Source organism: Nyctereutes procyonoides, unplaced genomic scaffold, assembly GCF_905146905.1.
Source record: "Nyctereutes procyonoides isolate TBG_1078 unplaced genomic scaffold, NYPRO_anot_genome, whole genome shotgun sequence".
Taxonomy (NCBI): Eukaryota; Metazoa; Chordata; class Mammalia; order Carnivora; family Canidae; genus Nyctereutes; species Nyctereutes procyonoides.
Genome location: NW_026575135.1, coordinates 8,794,156 through 8,817,931, shown reverse-complemented (window position 1 = coordinate 8,817,931; position 23,776 = coordinate 8,794,156). Strand labels below are relative to the sequence as shown.

At 38.4% G+C, this 23,776-nt stretch overlaps 1 protein-coding gene across 1 annotated transcript in view; it reads left to right on the top strand.

The window, feature by feature from the left end:
- MUSK (muscle associated receptor tyrosine kinase) overlaps positions 1-23,776 on the top strand; it is an 88,505-nt gene that overhangs the window by 1,982 nt on the left and 62,747 nt on the right. Inside the window, exons 2-5 of the mRNA XM_055302232.1 lie at positions 7,571-7,697; positions 12,375-12,526; positions 17,582-17,709; positions 19,228-19,369. Coding sequence (XP_055158207.1) covers positions 7,571-7,697; positions 12,375-12,526; positions 17,582-17,709; positions 19,228-19,369 — 549 coding nt within the window. The remainder of the gene's footprint in view (positions 1-7,570; positions 7,698-12,374; positions 12,527-17,581; positions 17,710-19,227; positions 19,370-23,776) is intronic.

Genomic DNA, 23,776 nt, shown 5'->3' with positions numbered 1-23,776 from the left:
AAAATATAAGATAGTATGAACTTAACACCAACCTTAGCCAAGAACACCAGGCCTAGTAGAATAAACATCCATTAACTACACACACCAGCTCTGAGACTAGGCATTTTCATAAAAACACAGTCCTTAGAGTTCATGGAATATATCGGCACAAAACCCCCCAAAATATGTTATTATTTTAATACTACTAAAAGTAATAAAGATGTTCTACACAAACTATCTCATAGTTATTTTCTCTGTTCTTGACAGAGAATAAAAAGAATTTTTTAGATGAACACCTTTGTCCTAAGTCCTTTATCATGAACGGATCAAGGAATCTCCACAATACTGTGTTATGAAATAGAATGACAGATTTTAAATAGTGCAAGAGTATTTAGTGGATTCTTTTCTAACTGTCCACATATCATTTCCTCAAAAAAATTAATAACAGACTTTGTAGCATTAATAGTTTGTTGTTTTCATTTTAGTTTGAGATTCCTAATGTTCAAAGACAATGGGAAAAGACACTCGTTCTGACTCATTATGACTAGTGATACTTTCAGCGATGAGCTCGATATCATAGCCCATAAGTAGGAGAGATTTACAAACATTCCTATATGAAAGTAACCAACGTTTCATTGAATACGCATCCAAACCACACACTTCCATAATATTTAGTGCTTTATCAAGGAGTATGAAGTCTGCAGTGGGAGTTAAAATGTGTAGGAGTATAGGACTTCAGGTAAGCAGCACTAAGTTTGTTTAATACGTACAAAGAACTCCTGTCCAAACTCCACTTTTTAAATTATTCCATTTACCCCATCCCTAGAAGTTTCTGAGTCTAAGTGATTTCTCTTCAGATATATTTGAGTAACTTCCTCTTCTAAATCGTACGTATACAAAGATAGGATTCACAGATTCAACATATGACTAAGTCAGAGCAGGCACAGCTGTCATTGAAATCCGGGACACCGAGTCCTGGATGAATATTGACGTGCATTGAAAGAGCAACTCATTGCGTGTTTGGGGAAACACAGTTGCTTTAAATATTATTGACCTTAAAGAACAGAAAGAAGGAGCAGAAATGTCACGATTTCTGCCACATTTCCAGAGCAGGAGGCAACGTCTCAGTGAAATAGGACTTAAGGTGTGGGGGAAAGGGACAAGAGAGGGGTGAGGATCGGCCCCAAAGGATGTGGCCCTATTCAGGAAAGTCAGCAAAGGAGCAGACCAGAGCATGCAGAAGAATGACATGGGTCGTGCTGAGGACCCAGCTGGGGTTGGGGAGTGAGACTTTGTCGTGGCCTTGATTTACACCACCATTCCACTGCATCTAACAATACCATTAGCACATAGGGGCAGCAAGGACAGCTGGCTGGATTAGTTCAAGGTTGGTGCTTCCCAGGGTCAGCGCAGCTCAAGGACTAGAGAGTATGGGAGCTGAGATTATATGGCAGCGTGCCGGGCAGTCAAGGCTGAATAGCGAAGGCAGTGAAGTGAGGACATTTAAAGCCTGGAAGAGAATGTTAAGATCGAGTTCCTTTTCCTAGTCTCTAATGTCTTTCCGTGTGTCTTTAGGGACAGCACATGGTCTCCGTTAGCCTCTGTTTCCTTGTAAAACGAAGAAGTGCACACTAGTGCTCAACGTATAATGCTATGTACCGTGCCAAGGACTGTCAATGATTGGGGAAATACATGTTCACTCTTGGGTAACATGCCCATTTTAGATGGGTCTCTATGAGACCATGTCTTAACCCAAATGAATTCCCTCAGGAGAGGCAATTTCAGAGATTCTAACAGGCTACCGGCCTATGCCCCACACCAGTCTTGAAGGCAAAGACCAAAAGTGTGTTCTGTAACAAAGAATGAATGATACATCATTAATAAGTGATTGAGATTATCGATGAAGTTTACAAACTCCAGAGGCATCATAATCAAAGAACTTACATTTTATTATATCAACAGGAGAATGAATGTGTCAATTTCTAAGCTAAGCCAAATGATGAGCAATACTGAATATCCTCTTTCTTTGGGGAATCTGAAAAAATTTCTGACACCAGAGTGTTTTTTCATACTGAAAAAACAATACTGTATTTATGATGTTAGAAAAAAAAAACATGAATACATCCCAAGTCTGAGCTCTAATTTTATTAAAACAGAAAGAAGCAAATACACTTGGCTACTTGGTTTTTTCAGTCATTTGGTCGTGTTAATCAACAACTATTCAATCAGAAGCTGGCACGTCAATGGCCATGCGGTAGAGCCCATAAAAGGGTAATGTCATGTCCTTCAAGTTAAGCTACTCTTTGGGTACAGGAAGTGTTGTGCTCATTTTCATGTATTTGTTATTCATGTGGTCCTTGGATTAGGGAAGAAATAGTGCCCTAGTTTAAACAAGCTCCAGCTGAGATGAAAGCTGGATAAGAGAATGAAAGTAAACATGAGACAACCTGCTGAGTCAACAAATATCATTAAATACAACAACGTGATTTTGTCACGATTTGAAAGTGGATTTGTTTGGATAATTTTCAAAATTTGAAAGATAGGCAAAGTGAACTTAACCAACTATATCCTGCCTATATAAGTTAATATTAATGTAAACCTTATTCTTCCCCTCTGTCTGTAACTAGTATTATGTTGAAGACATGGAATAGCTTAGAGTTAAAAGAGAAACTTTAAACCAACCTTCACTTTGACATTCAGTTCTAACACTTCATACTTCCATTATGTTTAGACAAGTTACTTAACCATTCTTAGCCTCCATTCCTTATCTGCGAGTGAGAATATAGTATCTGCCTTTATGTTTGTTGTGGTAAATGAGATAATGAATAAAAAGTATAATGCATGGCCCGTGGCAGGTTCTTAATTTTGGATGCTAAAATTATTTTTTTTAATATTTTATTTATTTATTCATGAGAAACACACACACAGAGAGGCAGAGACACAGGCAGAGGGAATAGCAGGTTCCCCACAGGGAGCCTGATGTGGGACTCAATCCCAAAACTCCGGGATCATGCCCTGACCCGTAGGTAGATGTTCAACCACTAAGCCACCCAGGCGTCCCTAAAATTATTTTTATTATTTTTTAAATATTTTACTTATTTATTCATAGACACAGAGAGAGAGAGGCAGAGACACAGGCAGAGGGAGAAGCAGGCTCTATGCAGGGAGCCCGATGTGGGACTCGATCCGGGTCTCCAGGATCGCACCCAAGGCTGCAGGTGGAGCCAAACCTCTGCGCCACCGGGGCTGCCCCCTAAAATTATTTTTAAAAAGAGTCAAACATGAGACAAGACTGCTGTGTCACTGTACATGATGGGAAGGTGTTAATCTAATAAATTTCTTCATAACACCTCATGTATGTCTCCGTAAGCGTCAGAACATTGTAACATTACTTCCTACATCCTAACTGGTCTCTCAACAGTTTGTAAAAACATTAATAGTGTGTCCATTACCTCTGTCACTTTGAAAGTATCAAGTGAGAAGAAGCTGATGACTCAAGTTTATTTTCTTGTAATACATGGCCATGAAGAATGATTTTGAAAATACAAAATATAGAAAAGCTTAAAATAGAAAAAGTCATCCTGACTTCCAAGACTGTTAACATGTTGGTATATTTTCTTTCCATTTTTTCCTAGGTATCATAAAAAACTGTTTATAAGATTCTGCTACCTGCCATTTCTACTCAACATGAACGCATGAGCATATTCTATATTCTCTATACTCTAACATACCATTTCCAGTGACTGTGTAAATAATGTCCTGTTTAGATAAGAGTTGCTGATACATGTTTAATATCCACCTCTCTGATACAAAAAAAAAGGCCCTCATTTGTTGTATTTGTTGATTTCTGTACCGTAAATACTCCAACCACACCCAATTTCAAGCTAACGATGAATATTGAATTGGGAAGAGATGGGCAGTAGCATGCCTTTATATACTATTTCTACTGCACAGATACATTGACTGTAAATTACTCCAAGAGCGTAGATAACAGTAAAATATAGTAAAATAATTAGGAAGTAATAAATTTTGAGGATTAATACTCTTTGACATGATTTATTTAATTATTATTATTTTATTTTAATTTGTTAACAGGGGTCTTGTTAACACACAATGTTAGTGTTAGTTTCTGGTGTACAACATAGTGATTCAACTTTTCTATACGTTACGCTACACTCGCCACAAGTGGAGCCACCAACTGTCACCTAAATTTATATAATTTAATTTTTACTAGTGGCTCTATTTAACAACTGTCTCACAAAATTCTTGAAAACTTAACACTTGGCTCTACCTAGCAAGCCAATACTAGCCAGCACCAGCAGACCACAGTCAGAAAGCAGAACCGTGTGCTGGAACTTCGTTCCACTGCAGCACAATTAGTACAATTTAGTACAATTAGCCTGTTTTGCACAGTGAAAAGTCATCTATGTGCCTTTCCACCTTGAGATTATTTCCTTGGGATAGATTCCCAGAAGTAAATATTAATAATAAGTTCGCAAGTCATCCAGAGACCAGCAGAACAACTGAGCTGTTCAGGCTCCCTTTTCTAAATTACCAAATCAAATAACACACAGTGTTCCATATGGGCAAAGGACAATTTTAAATGCTTCACCTATATTCGTTTAATGAGTCCTCCTGACAAGCCTCTGTGGTGGTTCTATTATCGTCTCCATCTACAGCTGACGATGCCGAGACACTAGCTGGGTGAGTTGGTGGATTGGGAAGTGATGGAACAAAGATTTAAACTCAAGCCCTGTGCTAGCACCTCCCACTGTCTGGCTGCTTAATGGTCCTTCCTTTCAAACAATGGAAGCATTCAGTATTATTAATTCAGCTTGGGGCCCATCATCATCCACATCCCACAAGCTTAAATATAATATCACTGTTTTTATTTCTTAACATCTCTATTCCTATACAACTGGTAGCTTATTTTATCCATGGGAGCCTTAACACCGATGTAGAAAAGCTGTCATTTCACCTACAAATTCTGCTTTTTTATTTCAGCTATTCTCTTTCAGCCTTTTAAAAAGTATATGCCTTTCATAAAGGCCTCAGAAACACAGTTCATTTAAACATCACATCAGTCAATGTGCCAATGTTAGGGATAGAAGAAGGTGTAAGACATGGTCCCTGGCTCCAAAGTTCAAGGTTTTTTATAATTGAGTAATGGGAAAAAGACATAAACCAATCATCCTAACAGCGTCTGTGTGACAAGTGCTGTGAGAATGACATTTACAGCATGAGCTAAGGTTAAGGAAAAGGGCATTTGGCTCTGTCTAGCAAGTCTGGAAAATTGAGAGGAGATGCTGCTTTAACTGGATCTTAAGAAAAGAACATTAAAGAGGAAGATGTGGGCTAAGTGGGATGCTCCCAAGGTACCATGTTCCCTTATTCTCAGCCCACAAATGTGTCTCTGAGTTTACTGAAAAAATAAGGTTCATTTAGACAGTGGATGCATGTTTCATGGCCAATGTGCCAGTTTGTTCCAGGTGTTTCATGAGGCTATCACCCTCTACCCTGCATCTAAAATATGGTTCACACTACTTACTTGGCTGTCCTGTGTGCCTTGCATTTTAACAAAAGCAAACATATAAATTTATTATCCAAAGTCAGGTACTTGCAGAGTACAGAAAGCACTAGTCATAATTATGTCAGGATAGCAGGCACAACTATTATAGCTGATCATTTTATGTATCTACCCATCCTCATTATCTAGATTGTAGCAGAGATGGGTATTACACATCTTGTTCCTTCTAGTCAACCTGGTGCTTACTACATGGGAAACAGTAAATAGATCTCTGATAAATAATAACAATATAGTAATGATGATAATTATTATATTTTTAAAGATTTTATTTATTTATTCATGAGACACACACACACACACACAGAGAGAGAGAGAGAGAGAGAGAGAGAGGCAGAGGGAGAAATAGGCTCCATGCAGGGAGCCTGACGTGGGACTCGATCCCAGGTCTCCAGGATCACACCCTGGGTTGAAGGTGGTGCTAAACCGCTGAGCCACCTGGGCTGCCCGATAATTATTTTAAATAAGATTATGCAACGCGGTAGATTTCTAGACTCACCCAAATACAAGTGTGGGCACTGGCCCACACCATCCAGCCCATGAGATGCCCAGGACCCCACCTCGTTTGCTTCGGTGTATTCATAGGTTTCCTTAAGCATTAAAGAAGGGTGTATCCTACTACCAATAACTTCTCATTCTTCTCAAATTCTTTATCCTCCAAACTTTTATAATCCAAGTGACCCTCATTTCATGGGGGGGGGGGCAGGAGGAAAGAAGGCACCGTGTCACAGCTTCTCCTCTTGTCTTTTTGTAGAATAAACAAATACACACGCATGTGCACACAGAGGTACATACACACACAAACAAAACAATAACAAAACACAAAAACAAAAAACAAAACCAGCTTTGGGATATAACTCACATACCATGCACTTCACCCATTTAAAGTATACAATTCACAGAGCTGTGCATTTATCATCAAAATCAAGCTTAGGAAATGTTCATTACACCTAAAAGAAATCCTATGTCCTTTAGCCATTGATCACCCCCGATCCCTCCACCCTCTGTTCCAGTCCTAGGCAGTCACTAATGCATTTTCTGACTACAGATTGGCCCATGTAGGCATTTCACATAAATGGGATCATACAATATATTGTGCTTGTGATTGGCTTCTTTCACTTAGCTTATTATTTCCAAGGTCTATCTATGTTGTGGTATATATTGGTACTTCATTCCTTTTTATTATCAAATAATATTCCATTGTGTAGATATATCAATTTTGTTGACCCTTTAATCTTTTTTGACACTTGGGTTGCTTCGACCATTTAGCTGTTATGAATAACACTGTTATGAACACAGTTGTGTAAGTATCTGAGTCCCTCCTATAATAGTTTGGGGTAAATACCCAGCAGTAGAACTGTTGGATCATATGGTAATCCTAGGCTTAATTTTTTTGAGGAACTACCATACTGTTTTCAACGGCGGCTACACCATTTCACATTCCCACTAGCAATGCACAAGGGTTCTAATTTTTCCACATCCTCGCCAAGATTTGTTGTGAATGTGGAGTGGATCTAATTGTGGTTTTGGTTTGCATTTCCTTAATAGCTAATGATATTGAGCATCTTTTCACATGCTTGTGTCTCCAACACAAATGAAATTCATATAAAATTTTTGAAGGAATGTCTGCTTGGATCCTTGCCCAAGGATTATTTGTGTTGTTTGTGTGTTTTGTTTTGTTTGCCTTTTTATGTATTGAGTCTTTTTCTCATCTACTCACATGCAGATCTGATTCCTTTGTAAATCTGGGTAAGCTTAAACTGTAAAGTCTTTCGTTTGCAGGAGCCCCCTTTTCAAAGCACTCAGTGGGCTCTAGCACTGTGTCCATATGGACGTATATTATTATGAAAATTGGAAAAAATTGTTTTTAAACAATTGTTAAGACCTCTTTCCTTTCTGATTCCCTGAAGTCACACTTCCCTTCACATTGATTTGTGTTGGGTGGCCACAGAGGATTAGTGAACAGTATTCTAGAAGGTTCTCATCTGATTTCTCTTTTTCTTGTAGCTCCTGTCATCACTACTCCTCTAGAAACAGTGGATGCCTTAGTTGAAGAAGTGGCTACGTTCATGTGTGCAGTGGAATCCTATCCCCAGCCTGAAATTTCCTGGACCAGAAATAAAATTCTCATTAAGTAAGTGTTCTGGGGATCCCTGGGTGGCGCAGCGGTTTGACGCCTGCCTTTGGCCCAGGGCGCGATCCTGGAGACCCGGGATCGAATCCCACATCGGGCTCCCGGTGCATGGAGCCTGCTTCTCCCTCTGCCTGTGTCTCTGCCTCTCTCTCTCTCTCTCTCTCTCTCTCTCTCTCTCTCTGTGTGTGTGTGACTATCATAAATAAATAAAAATTAAAAAAAAAAAGAACTTAAAAAAAAAAAAGTAAGTGTTCTGCCTTTTTCTGGTAAGAATGCCCACTGCTGCCTTGCAATTTAACTTTGTCACAAATGTAATCACAGCTCTTTGGAGTATAAAAGCTCAGCTTCTAGAATATGAAAAATGCCAAATCTCTCATTTTATAAATGCAAGGTCTGAATATCAGTGAGGTTAAGAGAATTTCCCAAGGCAAAACAGAGATTTAATTGACTTGGAGACATCAGGGTTATTTCATGGACCCTGGGTTAGGACCCAGAGGAAATTTCAAGTAATTAGGAAACACCATGACATCCTAGGTCTGGGGGCATATGGCACATGTCTCAGGACATGCTGGGGAATTAATAGGGACCAGATTTATCTCCTCTATTTCTACTATCCCAATAAAGTCTGTTGTCTAGAAACCTGACCTCTAGGTCACCATAATTTTGTCTTTTGAACGTCAGAAGGGCCTCCTGATGTATAATGAGGCAGCCTCTCAAACAGATAAAATTCCCATTTGACATGAAAAGGTCATGCTATCTTTTCCTCGTTTACAGTAGTTATCTGATCAAAAATACTCTTTAAAAAATCTGTAATGAAGGCAACCACTGGCTTCCCAGCAGGCAATATAGCTTGCATTAGGGCCGGAGTCCTTAAACTGGGATCCAAAGACAGAGGTCTGTGAACTTGCATGCAGAAAAATTATGCCATTATTTGCACCAAACGTTAATGAAATTTAGTGTTTCCTTCTATTATACCTGTTGTAATGTGGGAAATCACCCTGTGCCATGGTCACCTTCAGGTTGCCTACCAGGCAAGTTATTCCAAAAGTCCTAGAATAGGAAGGCTCAAAATAAGGTGCTTGAAATACAGTTTATCAAATCCATTTAAAATATATAGATAGAAATAAGGGGAGAGAAATGGGATAAGTTAATGTACTTAGGAACCTTGGTTCACCCGATGTTTATATGTCCAGTCTCTCTTGTGCCTCAGACATCCCCACTGCAGTGTTCTTACAAGGACCCGCGTGGTGGCTGAGTCCACAGACAGAAGGTACCTGAAGCTAATAACGTATACTTTCTCTATTGGACAGATGCAAGCACATCTGGCCATGACTCTAGCTTGCCAAATAGCCAGCTGAACAGCCATGGATTTTAAGGGTTTTTCTTGGGTAGAGTGATGGGGCCATCCATAAAGGAACAATATTTTTTTTTGAGAGAGAGAGAGAGAAAGCGAGCAAGCAGGGAGGGGAAGAGGGAGAGAGAGAGAATCTCAAGTAGGTCCCATGCCCAGATGCAGAGCCTGACGTGGGGCTCACTCCCACAACCCCAAGATCATGACCTGAGCTGAAATCAAGAATCAGATGCCCAACTGACTGAGCCACCCAGTCACCCCAAGGGACATTTTATGTCACCAATGGGTGGTTGATTTAGGGACGACAGAGCTGTCAGTCTAGAGGCAGCATGATTATAAACTTGCCTTTCCATCCCTTTCCACTTGAAGCGATACTCTTCTCTGTTCCAACATATTTTTGATTAATTACATCAATCTTTGGCAGGCTGCTATTTTATTTACTGCCTATATTCAACACACCTTATCAGCTCTTCCTGTGTTTCACAAGTCACTCTCCTGTCTCCATTCAACACGAGTCATTGTGCCAATATCTCCTAAGCTTTTAGCTTTATAATTTATATGCTTGATATTCATGAGTTTTCTCTTTTATATGTTTTTGTCTTCTATAACAAGATAAATAAAATAATCTCTTTAAATAATACAGAAAAACTTCATTGTGAATATGGACCATGAATAACAGTGGTCATTAAAGAACCTGTGAAGTTATCACAGAAGTTAGATAGCTCTGTATTACATTACAGTTGTTGCATATATCTTGACATATTTATACTCTTCCCTACTTTGAAATTATAATAGTTGTTAGATACTCAACATTCAGTATTCAAAGGTCAATGTTCAAAGACTACTCTCCCCATCACAGCCCTCCAACTTGTCTGGGAAGGAAGTTTGATGCCTGTATTGTAAATAGCTTTGAAAAATATGGCCCTATGTCCTCTCATGGTTTATCTCTCAATATTATAAGGAGATGAAGAAATGGGCAGTGAGAGAGTTTTTAATTACACAAAGAAAATCATTATAAGTCTATCTCAGAAAACCATAAATATAAGCTCAGCTAACTTAGCTTGTAACACTATGAATAAAATCATTTAATACGTTTGAATCTTCCCTTTGTTATAAGGTAAAAATGTTACAAATAAATAAGAAGCAAGTGGAGCTACAGGTTTGATTAGTTAGTTGTTAGTCAAAGGATCTGTGAAATAGGAAAAAATGACATTTAGACAACATATTTGAGTGCCCTCTGAGGAATAATGAATAACTGGACACAGGAGAAACCTGACAAGCACTAGCTCACCCTGGTGATAAAGGTCAATATCAACAGTGAGAAATGACATCAATAGCGTATCCTTTTTATGATGTGATGTGACACTCTGTTTTTGTGATCTTCTTCCCCAAAGCCACAAGCCCAGTTTTATTGTGATAAAAACATAAGGCAAATTCCAATAGAGGGACCTCCTACAAAATACTTGATAAGGACTCCTCAAAACTGTCAAGGCTATCAAACACAAGGAAAGTCCTAGAAATTATCACAGCCAAAAAGAGCCGAAGAAGATATGACAAACGTAGTGTCCTGGATGAGACTATGGAACAAAGACATCAGATAAAAACTAAACAAATCTGAATAAACAAAGACTTATATAAACTAGTTAATACTATATCAATATTGGCTCACTAATTTAACAAACATACCGCACTAATCCAAGATGTTCACAACAGGGGAGACTGGATGAGGGAGGTATAGAAAAAGTACTATCTTTTCAATTTTTCTACAAATCTAAAACTGTTCTAAAAAATTCTAGTTTAAAAATTACTAATATTTGAGTGTTCCTCATAACCCATAAGCAATTTAGCAACAATGATGCAACAGCTTCTAAGTCTTGAAAATTTTCTATTTCACAGGGTGGTTGGACTCTTAGTCCACAAGTCCATCTGCAAAATATTCCAATGTTCATATATTTCCATGAACACTTAAACCTGGTAAAAACAAAACAAAATACAACAGAATTACATGAGAGTGAGTATCGTGGCTTGCCACAGTTATTTATTGTGATTTAGTGAACTACCCAGTGACGCCATTATCCTTAGTCACATTTGACCAAAATTTTTCCTCTTCAGGATCGGTGTATGATGGTAGCCACCTGTTGAGATTAGAACATCAAGAATCCACTTCCTTTTCCACTTTTCTTTTCACATGAGTTCCCTATTTCTACTGTAACAAATTACCAAAAACTTAGTGGCCTAAAACAATACAGATTCATTATCTTACAGATTGGGGGGTCAGAAGTCTGAAATAGGTCTCCCTGGGCTAAAATCAAGGCATTTACAGGGCTGCATTCTTTCTGGTGGCACCAAAGAAATTCTTGCCTTTCCCAACTTAGAGAGGGCTACCTGCCTTCCTTGCTCCTTCCTCCACTTTCTATCACTTTGCCCCCTGCCACCACTGTCTCATCTCCTCTCATTTTTCAGCTTCCTTCTACCATCTTTTAATGGCGGTCATGATTACATTGGACCAATCTGGATAAGCTGTGATACTCTATTTTAAGATCCTTGGTATCTGTAAAATCCCTTTTGCCACATAAGATAACATATTCACAGGTTCTGGGGATTAATTCGTGGATTTTTTTTTGGGGGGGGACATGTTTCTGCCTAATGCATACATTTTACATAAAGAATCTTTATTTGGTCCTAAAACCCACTTTTATGTTGATACTTCCCCTCAAATCTGTTTCCCTAATTCCCTTTTCAACTGATGGCATGTAATTTAATGAGATCATGTATATAAAACATCTACTTCTACAGTTTGAAGCTGTCCTGCTTCCTTATATATTCAAAAAAAAAAAAAGAACTATGCTTGACACTGGTTAGGCACTCAACAAATATTTGTTTAATAAATACTCAGCTAATTGTTAGTTGCTCCCATAAATATTTAGTTCTCCCTGCTGGTCACACATTTATGTGTGTGTGTTCATTCCCTGGCTGTTACTTTGCAATAATTATGGGGAGAAGACTCATATATCTTGGTAATCATAGACTTTCCTGAGTAAAGTAAACTTCATGTTTGGTCTCATCGACAGACATCACCTTTTGATAGCATTTTGGAGGGACTCAGTGGTGCTTTGATTATTGGAGCATAGGGAAGATTAGAATGCATTGTGAGCATTATATTGCCAACTAAGAATTCTCTAGAATTCTGAACTCATTCAACTTTCCTTTTGCTTTTAATCATCTTCCTCCATTGACAAGCCATCTTTTTTGATCAGTTTACCACGGCTGGAAAAAAAAAAATCACACTGGGGTCCTAACCTGCCATTGCTGTCTGTGACCTGCAGGCTCTTTGATACCCGGTACAGCATTCGAGAGAACGGACAGCTCCTCACCATCCTGAGTGTGGAAGACAGTGACGATGGCATCTACTGCTGCACCGCCAACAACGGCGTGGGGGGCGCCGCCGAGAGCTGTGGGGCTCTGCAAGTGAAGATGAGTGAGTGGGAGAGGGCCTCTGCTCGTGATGTTAAAAGGCTGGCTTGGTGCACCCTGGAGCAGGCAGTAAATAGGGCCTCCCGCACACCTGGAGGCTTAGCAGCCGGCTGAGTTCAAGTTCAAAACACAACCTTGCCGCAGTGAATTCTACACCTTGTATTCCTGTCCTCAGCCACAGGCAAGCCCCTTAGTTCTCTAGCTTCTCCTGTTTTCTGGCCTGTCCACAGCTCCTTGTCTGCTCCCCCCTCGCCCTCTTGTCACCAGGGAACTTTCCTCTAAAATCTTCTCCCTGTACCTTTAAAACAGTTCCCTTACGACCAGGTGCGCTTTTTATCTCCAACCTCTTTGCAGACACTTCTGCTCTTTTGCCTTATTTGAAACTTGATGTTCTTGGATGACTCTTCAAACTTGAGTGGCTTATCTTCTTTACTGGAGGCTGTTTATTTTCCCCCCACTTTTCCTGTCTACAAGGCTAGCAAGGACTCCTCACCCCCCTTTCAGTCATTATTGCTGTGCAAAGCCTTTCCTCTCATGAGGGCATGTGCCATTCTACCATTCTCTTTCTATTCAAGTCACCTCCCCATTTTTAAGTCCCCCCCCCACATGCACACACACATATACAATATCTGCCAAAGACTTTGATTCCAGACTCATTATCTTTCTATCCAACCTAAGTCCAGGCACCATCCTAATGGATTATAACAACCATGAAACAGCCTCTAGCCATTTCATCCTTACAACTCCTGACCTCCACAAGTCCAGTGATATTTGCCTTTTTATCAGCCAACCCCATCAACGACCTTGTCACCCCTAGGAAATGGTCTGTGTTTAAAATCTTAAGCTCCAGGATGTCATACTCTGAACATGGGCACTTCTATTTCTAGCTCTGTCCCATGAAGAAAACACTTTCCCACACTCGTGATGTGCCTCCAGAGAGAAGGCTCTTAACTCCATCTGTCTCTTTCTCAGCTAAGAACAGAGTCCAGCTCTCTTGCTCCCCCACTCCCACCACACGGCCATCACCAGCATGCTCACGTTCTCCTGCCCTGACTCCCCTGCTCTCCCTTCCACTGACCCCCCCAGTCAAGACTTACTCAGTTCTTGGTCCACTTGGTTTTCTCTCCTACCTGGTGTTCTATCATCAAGCACTCTTACCAGTACCCTGAAATCTCATGACCTCCTGTGCTAGAAGCACTATCTGCTTCCAAACTGTCCACCTGGTAATAATGCAATCTTTATTTTCTTCTGACACCATGCTGCTGATGGCAAAAATCACATCAAAATCCATGTGGGTGCCATACCAATCAGCAGGGGCCAGTTCCACCTGGGAATTTTATTGCAAGTTTTGTTGTTATTCCTGATTGTCGTCACTGTTTCTTTTATCTTTTATCTTTCTACTTTGTTGTCATTGTTTTGCTGAAGGGAGTCATTGCTGCTTCTTTTCAAAGCGTGAGCATGTGATCACATAAAATCTGAGGATGTATCTTCTGAATCTTTGCATCCCTGGAAGTCTTTACTTTGCCTTTACACCTGGATAATAATTTGTCTAGGTACAGATGAGAGTTTAAAAAGGCTCTTCCTGGGATCCCTGGGTGGCGCAGCGGTTTGGTGCCTGCCTTTGGCCCAGGGCGTGATCCTGGAGACCCGGGATCGAATCCCACATCGGGCTCCCGGTGCATGGAGCCTGCTTCTCCCTCTGCCTGTGTCTCTGCCTCTCTCTCTCTCTCTGTGACTATCATAAATAAATAAAAAATCTTAAAAAAAATAGAAAAAAAAGGCTCTTCCCTTAGCTTGTATTAAATAATTATTCATCTCACATGGCATTCCATGATTCAGCTGAGAAATCTTTTTCTTATTCCTGTAGGTAAGCCTAGTGTTTTTCTTAAAAATTATAGTACTTTCTCTTCATTTCTAGAATTCATAAATTTCTCAAACTGCCAAGAATATGTTAGGTGGGTTTTCTTTTATTATTTCTACTTAGTTTTAGGTGGGCCTTTTGAATCTAAAACCAACCTTTTTTTTTTTATGAGATATACTCTTTTCTATTTCTCTTCCTCTTCATTTTATCTCATTCTTAAACTTTTAACAAATGTTAGATCTCTTTCTTTTTCCATTTTTCATGACCTCAATATTTTCTCCTCATATTTTCTAGCTATCTATCCTGATATTCTTCCTTCTTGGAGATTTTTAAAATTTTTCCTTCCCTATCGCGAACTCACTCTTCAATATGACTATTCTATTATTTCTATTATTCTGCCCTTATACTGAGTACTTTGATCTTAAAAACCCATATTTTTAATTCCTGGGAATTACTTCTCTGCTCCTTTTTTCCCCCAGAGCAAACTCTGTGTGTTATATGATGCAGTATTTGCTCAAGTCCCTGTAAGGATATCACTACTGCATTTTTAAAATATAGTCTTCCTTTCCTTGCTTTGTTTCTGTTTTCCCCATGATTAAGTTTTGGATTTCTTTTGTTTTGTCTTTTTTCATGTTCGTGTTTTTTTCTCTCAATCATCTACTAATCTTTTATTTTTGATCATACTTATAAATGAAGTTGTAGATTCATTAGAATAGGAATGTTGAGGGGCTAATGGGGCATTGTGAGGAAGCTCACCTGGAGGTTTTGTGAGAAGGGGGTAGGGACATACCCACAAGAAAGCTTTCTTTTAGCATGTGGGGCAGTGAGGAAATCAAGTAAGGAAACTGGGATGTGCTCCTTTGCTAAATAATAAAGGCTTGATCCTGAAGGCAGAGCACATTTAAGTATTTCACTATTTTGTGGTTCTATCTTTCCTTTGAACATGTCTCATATTCTCTGTGGTTCTAAATTTTATTATGGATCTATCCTAAATATTCTTCTCTTCTTTTCTCCACCTTCTCCTTAGGAAAGCTCACACAGTCATGTGGGTATATGTTGGTATGGCCATCCCAGTTGTTAACATTTTAGAATGCTCCCACACCACTTGGTAGAGACCTTCTTCCTGAGATCCCTAAGACCCTGGCCTCCATCACTACTCCAGTTACCCTAGGATCTCTCCCAGGAGCTCCCTCCCCCAAGTTCCTTTTGGTCCATCAACTAAGGGTTTCATGCTGGCATAGCACGATGCTTCTAGCATCCTGCTATAACACGATAAACAGCTCACATTAGCGAGTGCTTGTGGCTCCACCTGAAGAGTGTTCCATTACAGTGGGGAATCCATGACTCAACATCAATGCTTATCTCATTCCCAGCTCACTTTATATTCAAGATACCATAAGAATTCTCTTCTCTCTCATCCAAAAGATGACCAAGGCTTCTATTTCACTGAAAAAGATGGGAGTTATTTGCTTTGAACAAAGGTTATCTTGGCAGAGGGATGAGTTCAAGGAACCCAAGGGAAGGAATGGGTAATGCTCTTTGACTAGGACATAGGAATATCAATTCTTAAGCTAAGCTTTTGCCAGCAGTCATATGACAACCCAACCCACAACTGAGGTGCCTGGCCATCATCATCAAATGTAGGTGTTCACTGATGTTGATTAGGAAAGTTATGAGCTTGAAGAAGGCAGGCCAAGTAACTAAGTTGATATTTTCCTATAACATGTTTAAAGCCTGTCACGGGGCAGCCGGGTGGCTCAGTTGTTTAGCGTTACTTTTGGCCCAGGGCATGATCCCAGGGCATGACCTGGGATCAAGTCCCGCATCCGGCTCCCTGCATGGAGCCTGCTTCTCCCTCTGCCTGTGTCTCTGCCTCTCCCTCTCTTTGTGTCTCTCATGAATAAATAAATAAAATCTTTTTAAAAAGCCTGTCTTGTAATTTTGCCATAATCCAAGATCATACCAACTCTAAATGGCAATAAATGCCTAGATTAAACATCAAAAGACCATGCAGTCTTTGCAAATACTATTTCCAACCACCCCTAACTCCTAGAAGCACAATTAAAACAGGAGGGAAAAGTGCTTATGAAATAAGCTTTTTTTTTTCATGCTTTTCTCCATCAAAGTAACACACTGATTATATAGCATATGACCTGAGGGAAATAAAATGTATCCATTTCTCAGTAGTCTCTCCTGAAAAGACAGTCCTCTGTTTTATATCTGTAACATGAGATCACCAAGGAAATGAATGTAGTTTTCATTATTATGAATGTTTCAAGTAGTAAAATAATAGGCATCCTGAACTTGTCAATTCTTCTACACATTAGATTTAATAACTTCTTCTGAAAGTTTACTATCAGAGAATAAACAGTAGGTGGTATAAATTATTTCTTCTGATAGAATTAATTTAAGAGAGTTTCACAGAAAAGTAAATTACAAAAGTTTGCCTCGCAGAGTACAGTTACTCTAAATTGTATGACCAAATTTCTCCAATTACTAATATAATAATGTCGAGTTTGGGGGATCCCTGGGTGGCTCAGCGGTTCAGCACCTGCCTTCAGCCCAGGGCATGATCCTGGAGTCCCAGGATCGAGTCCCACGTCAGGCTCCTGACATGGAGCCTGCTTCTCCCTCTGCCTGTGTCTCTGCCTCTCTCTCTGTGTCTATCATGAATAAATTAAAAAAAAAATCTTAAAAAAAATAATAATGTCGAGTTTACTTTCTACAAATATATCTAATTCTTAATCACTAAAATTAAGAGTCAAAGTTAGATGAAACTAAAGGGAGAGGGAAAGCAAAATTCAGAATTATATTAAAAGTAGATAAAAAACTAATAAAAAATAAAAATAGATTAGAAATGTCCCTTCAAATGTTTTCGTGTTTGTTGGTATGAATTGGATACTGTTGAATTGTTAAGGTAACAGTTTATTTTAATCAACTTTTTATTAACTATCTTTTAAAGTGAAGAATACTAGGACTTCAAACTCCTAATATGTTTCATGAATTTGTGGTTTTCAAATAAGATATGAATAAAACAGATAACCAAAACTTTGAAAAATGGTTTTTGTTTGATATACCCTCAAAACCTGTCTTAGCATTTGGCATATCTTGTAATGTAACAACCTATTCTTAGAGTGGATATTTAGACTTAATGCAGCCATATTGCCTTTTTAATTTTGAATTTTTGTTTCCCTTTAGAGCCGAAAATAACTCGTCCTCCCATAAACGTAAAAATAATAGAAGGATTAAAGGCAGTTCTCCCGTGTACTACAATGGGCAATCCTAAACCATCAGTGTCGTGGATTAAGGGGGACAGTGCTCTCAGGGTAAGTGATTATTATGAAAACATGTCTATACAACTAGTTTTCAAATACAACAAATCTTTGCAAAGTGAGTTACATGATTACAAATTTCTAACATGAAAAATTTTCCCATATATGACATTTTCACCAACCTTAAATATTCCTGTTCCCACTAACCGTAAGGCATTCCAGTTGGGACTGGTTAGAGAAAAAAAAAAAGAGAGAGAGAGAGAGAGAGAGAGATGGGAACCAGTAGTTCTTTTTAGGGATGAAAAAGGAAGCAAAGCAAAAGCAAAGCTAGAATGTTTCTTTGTTGATCAGTTGGTTAGTAGAATTGTTTTATTTTTTTAACATTGAAACTTTGAGACACAGAAGATGAAAAAGATGAAACTAAAATCCAGGTTTTAGACCTGACAAACAGTTTCTGGGAGGAGAGTTGAGAAAAGAGGTTTGCTTTTTTTCTTTTTCTTTTTTTTCTTTTTTTTTTTAACATTTTATTTATTTATTTGAGAGAGAGAAAGCAAGAGCAAGCAGGGAGAGGGGAGGAGGGAGAGGGAGAAACAGGCCCCCTGCTGAGCAGGGATCCTGGCATAGGCCTCCATCCCAGGATCCTGGGATCATGACCTGAGCCAAAGACAGGTGCTTAACCCACTAAGCCACCCAGGTGCCCAGAGAAAGGAGGTTTGGAAGAAAAGTAATGAGAACCTCTGGAGTGAAGTTACAGCACAGACATCAAGACTGGTGAAACTCTCCCTAGCAGAGTTTATCTCAGTCACAGAGCAGCCAAATTAAAAATCTATTATGTACATGCTTTTAACGCTTTTGTATCTCATACCTACATTTACTGGTAAATGATTACACTGCATCATTGTTGTCACCTACTAAGTGTAAATTCAGGGAGGTTTTTCATTTTACTATGCTGAGAATATTCCACAGAGAATATGTAGGTGTTGATACACGTCAATTAACTGAAATGAAGTATAATATCAATTAGCTTTATTTAAAATAAAACAAAAATGTTAAATTGTTTATGGTAATTATATAATTTTTGACTTTCCTTTTGTTATAAATATTGGTGGATTTCCTAAAATTAAAAATGCAGGAATTTTTGTATAATACTAAATTTAGAGTACTCAAAGGGAAAGTAATTGTGATGTTTTAACTTTCAACACCAATTATGTATTATTGGTAGAAATTTCTAATTTTTCAAAAGACATATATCCCCCTAAGGATACCATATAAAGTGTTTTAACTCAAACAGACTTGGATGTGACTTTTAGGAAATCAAATAAACCTTTGGTGTCCTCATGTGATGAAAGAAAATGAAAATAAACTCTATCTTACAGAATCATTACTAAAATTAATTTAGGTAATCTTATACTGTCTCATTTAATATTGTGTATTATACCATCTAAATGCCAAATAAGTGTTCCAATGATATTTTTGATGATAGCAGCAATGATGATGACCTGATAAAGTAAGGCAAGTGATTTCTTGATAAAGCCATGGACATTTTAAAATTCCTGTCCCTATCCCTGGCAGGAAAATTCCCGCATCGCAGTTCTTGAATCTGGGAGTTTAAGGATTCATAATGTGCAAAAGGAAGATGCAGGACATTATCGATGTGTGGCAAAAAACAGCCTCGGGACGGCATATTCCAAATTGGTGAAGCTGGAAGTTGAGGGTAAGGAGTTGCATTCCTTCCCATTATGGTGCTATTGGAAGGGCCTCACATTCTACTGTGAAGGCTGGATATTAATTTGCAAAGGCAGAGATGTGGGTAGACCAGTTCCCTCAACTGTTCCAGATACTAAACCATAAGGTCAAAACTCTGAAAAGAAAAACTGAAAAGAGAAAGAGGCGTTCGCTAGTATAATAGCTTATATTCCATCTATTGCCCACAATAACTGGTAATTTTGACAAACCCAGACTAAATTCAGACTAAAATACTAAAACAGGAGGATATCAGTTCAGAACTTATGTCTGGTTTGCACAATTCTCTCTTGCTTATAAATTTGAAAACCCTCATTTTACCTTTTTCAGCATATGGACATGACTTTTAAAAAGATCAAAAGAAAAAAAAGTAACTTTTCAGATTGTATTGCATCACACAGGGTTGAAAAAAATAAAATACTCAAAATGTATAACTAAAAATGTTCCTACTTCTCTGACTTACATTGCCAAAGTATTTTTTCATTCTTTAAAATGTTCTTTTAAAGCCAACCAATTCGGCAATTAGTTGTAAAGGTCTTCACTGAGAAATCAGAATCCAGATAGGACTAGGTGTTGTACCCATTTGATTGTCAGATCCTTCTTGACCTAAAATTACATCACATTTTGCTTAAAAATAGAAACTACCAGCATGCCTGTGCTCAGTGAGCAAACTGGGTACAAAACTCTTCCCAGCTCTTCCTGTAATATGCTGTAGAATTAATCTCTGGCTCCCAGTTTTCTCATCTGAAAAGTGGGATTTGTTATGAGTATTCAGTGAGGTAAGGTGTTGATATTATCTAGCTGAGTGGCTGGCCCTTTGTAAACACTCAATAAATGTTGACTATAAGATTCATCACCTGTTTTTCTGCTTTTCTCTTTTCTGGTTGATAAAATATTTGGGCTTTCTTACACTGGCCCATATTATAGTTCAACTGAGAGAGATTTCAGGAGTTCCCCATAGCTTACTTTGATTCCATCCTACTCGCTTAAGCCCGTATCTCTTCCTTCTCAGTCACAGTGTTTTATTAGCTTCTTTTAGATTATTTTTATTTCCTAGCTAGGCCTTCCTCTCACAGTATTAATAATCTCATAACCCACATCTGCTTCTAATTGAGGTAACATATTTATTACATCATTACATTGTTCATAGAATCTCTACTAACTCCTTATGGAAAAGAATGAGGCTGATGGGAATAATGGCTGTCAGACATAAAAAAATATATATATTTTCCGCATAGTTGCTATAATTTAGTATCTTCTACATTAGCAATGGCATTTAAAACATTTTTGCATTTATGCAAAACCAGTTGATGTGACATATTCAGTGAAAAGTAAACATAAAAACACACTCAATCACACATTTAGACACTGACTAGCTGCCTGGATTCAGTGTTTCCTTGAGCTATACATGGAATAATACATAATGAATGTTATCCATTTGTATATAATATCATAAAGATTTTCCTCTTCAAGATTTAAATATAAGACCTCTGTATTATAATATAGAATGCTGACTGATTAGGTCCCTATCCACATAGATGCTGAAATTATTTGCTTTAACACTGTCCCAGAGAAAATGAACACAACTCACAATTAGTTGGAGTCCAGTTACAGTTTTGTCTAGGCTTGCCATTTAATTCTGTATCCCACCCATCACACCTATATCACACCTACCTATATCACACATAAATACAGTCTTCTTTCTTCTTAACACTAAACTGGTCATGCTCATTGCTTTAACAGTTAACGTAGAGAGAGGTTTTATTAAACTTGCTAGTCTCAATAGCTCATAATATTTAAAGTTACTCTAACAATAGGCAGGATGGCCATTTTAGCACACATCTATTTCTACTCCATTTTAGTCCCTATTAAAGCAGCCAATATTTGTGACATGCTTAGCATGGTGGCTGGTACATAATAAACATTTAATAAATGGCATCAAGTATAATTATTACTATTATAGCATAAAAATTGTAGCAAATCTGTGTGGCTTGTCTTGAAGTTCTGAAAGATTGGCTTCCACTTAAAGAAATAGTTAAGGCATTTTCACAAGATATAATGCAGACATGATCTATTTAAAGGAAGGACCAAGTTAACTGGCAATTCAGAACAGGTGAAAAACCAACTGAAAAGCACAATTCCGAATGTGTCTGTAAATATCTACTAACTGGGCAATAATGAGGGCTGAAGATAAAGCTGGGCCATAGTCACTGAGGCAGATGAGCATTTGTTATATATTGTGTCAGTCACTCTGGAAATTAGCTTAAGCAAATTAGAATGAGAACACCATAATGTCATTCAGTGCTGGGCTACACGTCCTGCACATGATCGTCACGGAAAAGTTGTATAAAATCTTTAAAAACTAAAATAAAATCTTTAAAAGTGGGGAGGCGCCTGGGTGGTTCAGTTAGTTAAGTGGCTGACTTCAGCTCAGGTCCTGATCTCGGGGTCCCGAGATCGAGTCCTACATCTGGCTCCATGCTCAGCAGGGAGTCTGCTCCTTCCCTTCCTTCACCTTCTCCCACTGCCTCTCCCCACTTCTCATGCCTGTGCTTTCTCCCCCCCCCTCAAATAGATAACTAAAATATTAAAAAAAGAAAAAGTAAAGTTGTTTGCCATTTCTAGCTTCTAAAAAGGAGAGGCATACTAATTGTAGATTTGGTAGTGTGTTATCACTGAATCTTAGCTGCCGTAACAAACATGGAACAGTCTTCAACACAAAAGTTAAGCTCCCGCTAGAGACTGCCATCCTCAGGCTGCTGTATCTTTGGAGTGACAACAGGAAGATATTCCGCTTTTCTGTCTTAACTTAAATGGTTCAAACAGTGACATATAAAATTACTAATGAAACCTTCTAACTCAAGTATAGCCAAACATGGATGTCCTCCCAAAAGGATGAGCAATGGCTAACATTTTAAAATGCTGTTTACATGGGTAATTTTATTGAAAGCTCACTAACAGTCAGTGAGGAACGTCCTATCATGGCACCATAATAAGAAACTAAGGAACAGAGAGCACAACTAACTTAGGTGTCTAAGAGATTGAATAATGCTAAATACTGTGTTTTCTATTAAAGAACAGATGATCACATGTGACATTGCCAAGAGCAGTGACAGAAGGGGGGGGGGGAGAGAAAAAGCCAAGATTCTATAAATGACAGAGAATGGGAGCTGACAAAAAGAGACAGTGGGTGTCAGCAAATTTTTAAATAAATTTGGTAGATAAAAGGGAAAAGTCAAGAAAGTGAGCAGTAGCTGGAGATATATGGTATAGAGGTAAGGTTGCTTTGCAAGATTTCTCTTGTAACAAGATTAAAATGTTAAACAATAGTGAAAATGTTAAAATATGAATGAGAAGAGGCTCAGAGAAAAGGATATTTGAACATAAAAGAGAAGTAGGATGTTCAAGGGCATGTCATGCTTGAGAAAGCAAAAACAGTGTATTCAGGGGACAAGTAGAGTGATATATCCTATACAGAGGGTGACCATTTGTCCCAGTTTGCCCAGGATAGTTCTGGTTTACACCTGTTGTCCTGGAATAATTATTAATAGAGTCCTCCTTGTACCTTCGAAAGTATCCAGGCTTCCATGATATGATCACTGTACTTAGGAAGAAGGAACTTCCTTCCTTGTAATAGGAAGGAGAAAGGGGAGGTATATTCTAGTATAAACGAGTTAATGAGCTTGGTAGATGGAATTTGAGAAAGCTCTGTTGGTTTCTATTTCCTTTGGGAAGTAGAAAGTAAGTTTATCTTCTGAAAATACTTCTGTAAAGGGAGGTAGAAGGCTGAGGAAGAGTGGAAAGGTTTTAAAATAGCTGTGGGGAATGGGAGAGATGACTCACAAGGGGAACTAGGATTGCTAGGTAACATTAAAGCTTTGGTAGAGAATGGGACTGTGAATATGAATAACATCAATGTGCTTCATCACAGAAAAAGTAGAAGTTCAGAAAAAGTACAATGCCAAGTCCAAAGGCAAGATACATGCATTGTAGTTTGCCAGGAAGGAAAACAGGGAAGAGGATTTGAGAATAATTGCAAAAGAATGGTTGAAACAATTAATCAATATTTGTACCAAATATACAAATGTAGGATTAAACACTTATAGCTCCCACAAAATGACAGACAAGATAACATGAACATCTTCCTACTACAAACACCCAGAATTGCTGCGTTAGTCATACAACCCACAGAATAAAATTATATTTCCAGAGGCCATGAATAAATAGGAATTGAAAAAACAGCAGTAAGCTCATGAACTGGTTCTGTATTGTCCTGGAGGTAATGGCACAAGTGTCCATCTCTGTAACTTAGAATACCAGTATTAAGACTCTTTTTTTTTTTTTTTTTTTTTTTTTTTTTAGTATTAAGACTCTTAAG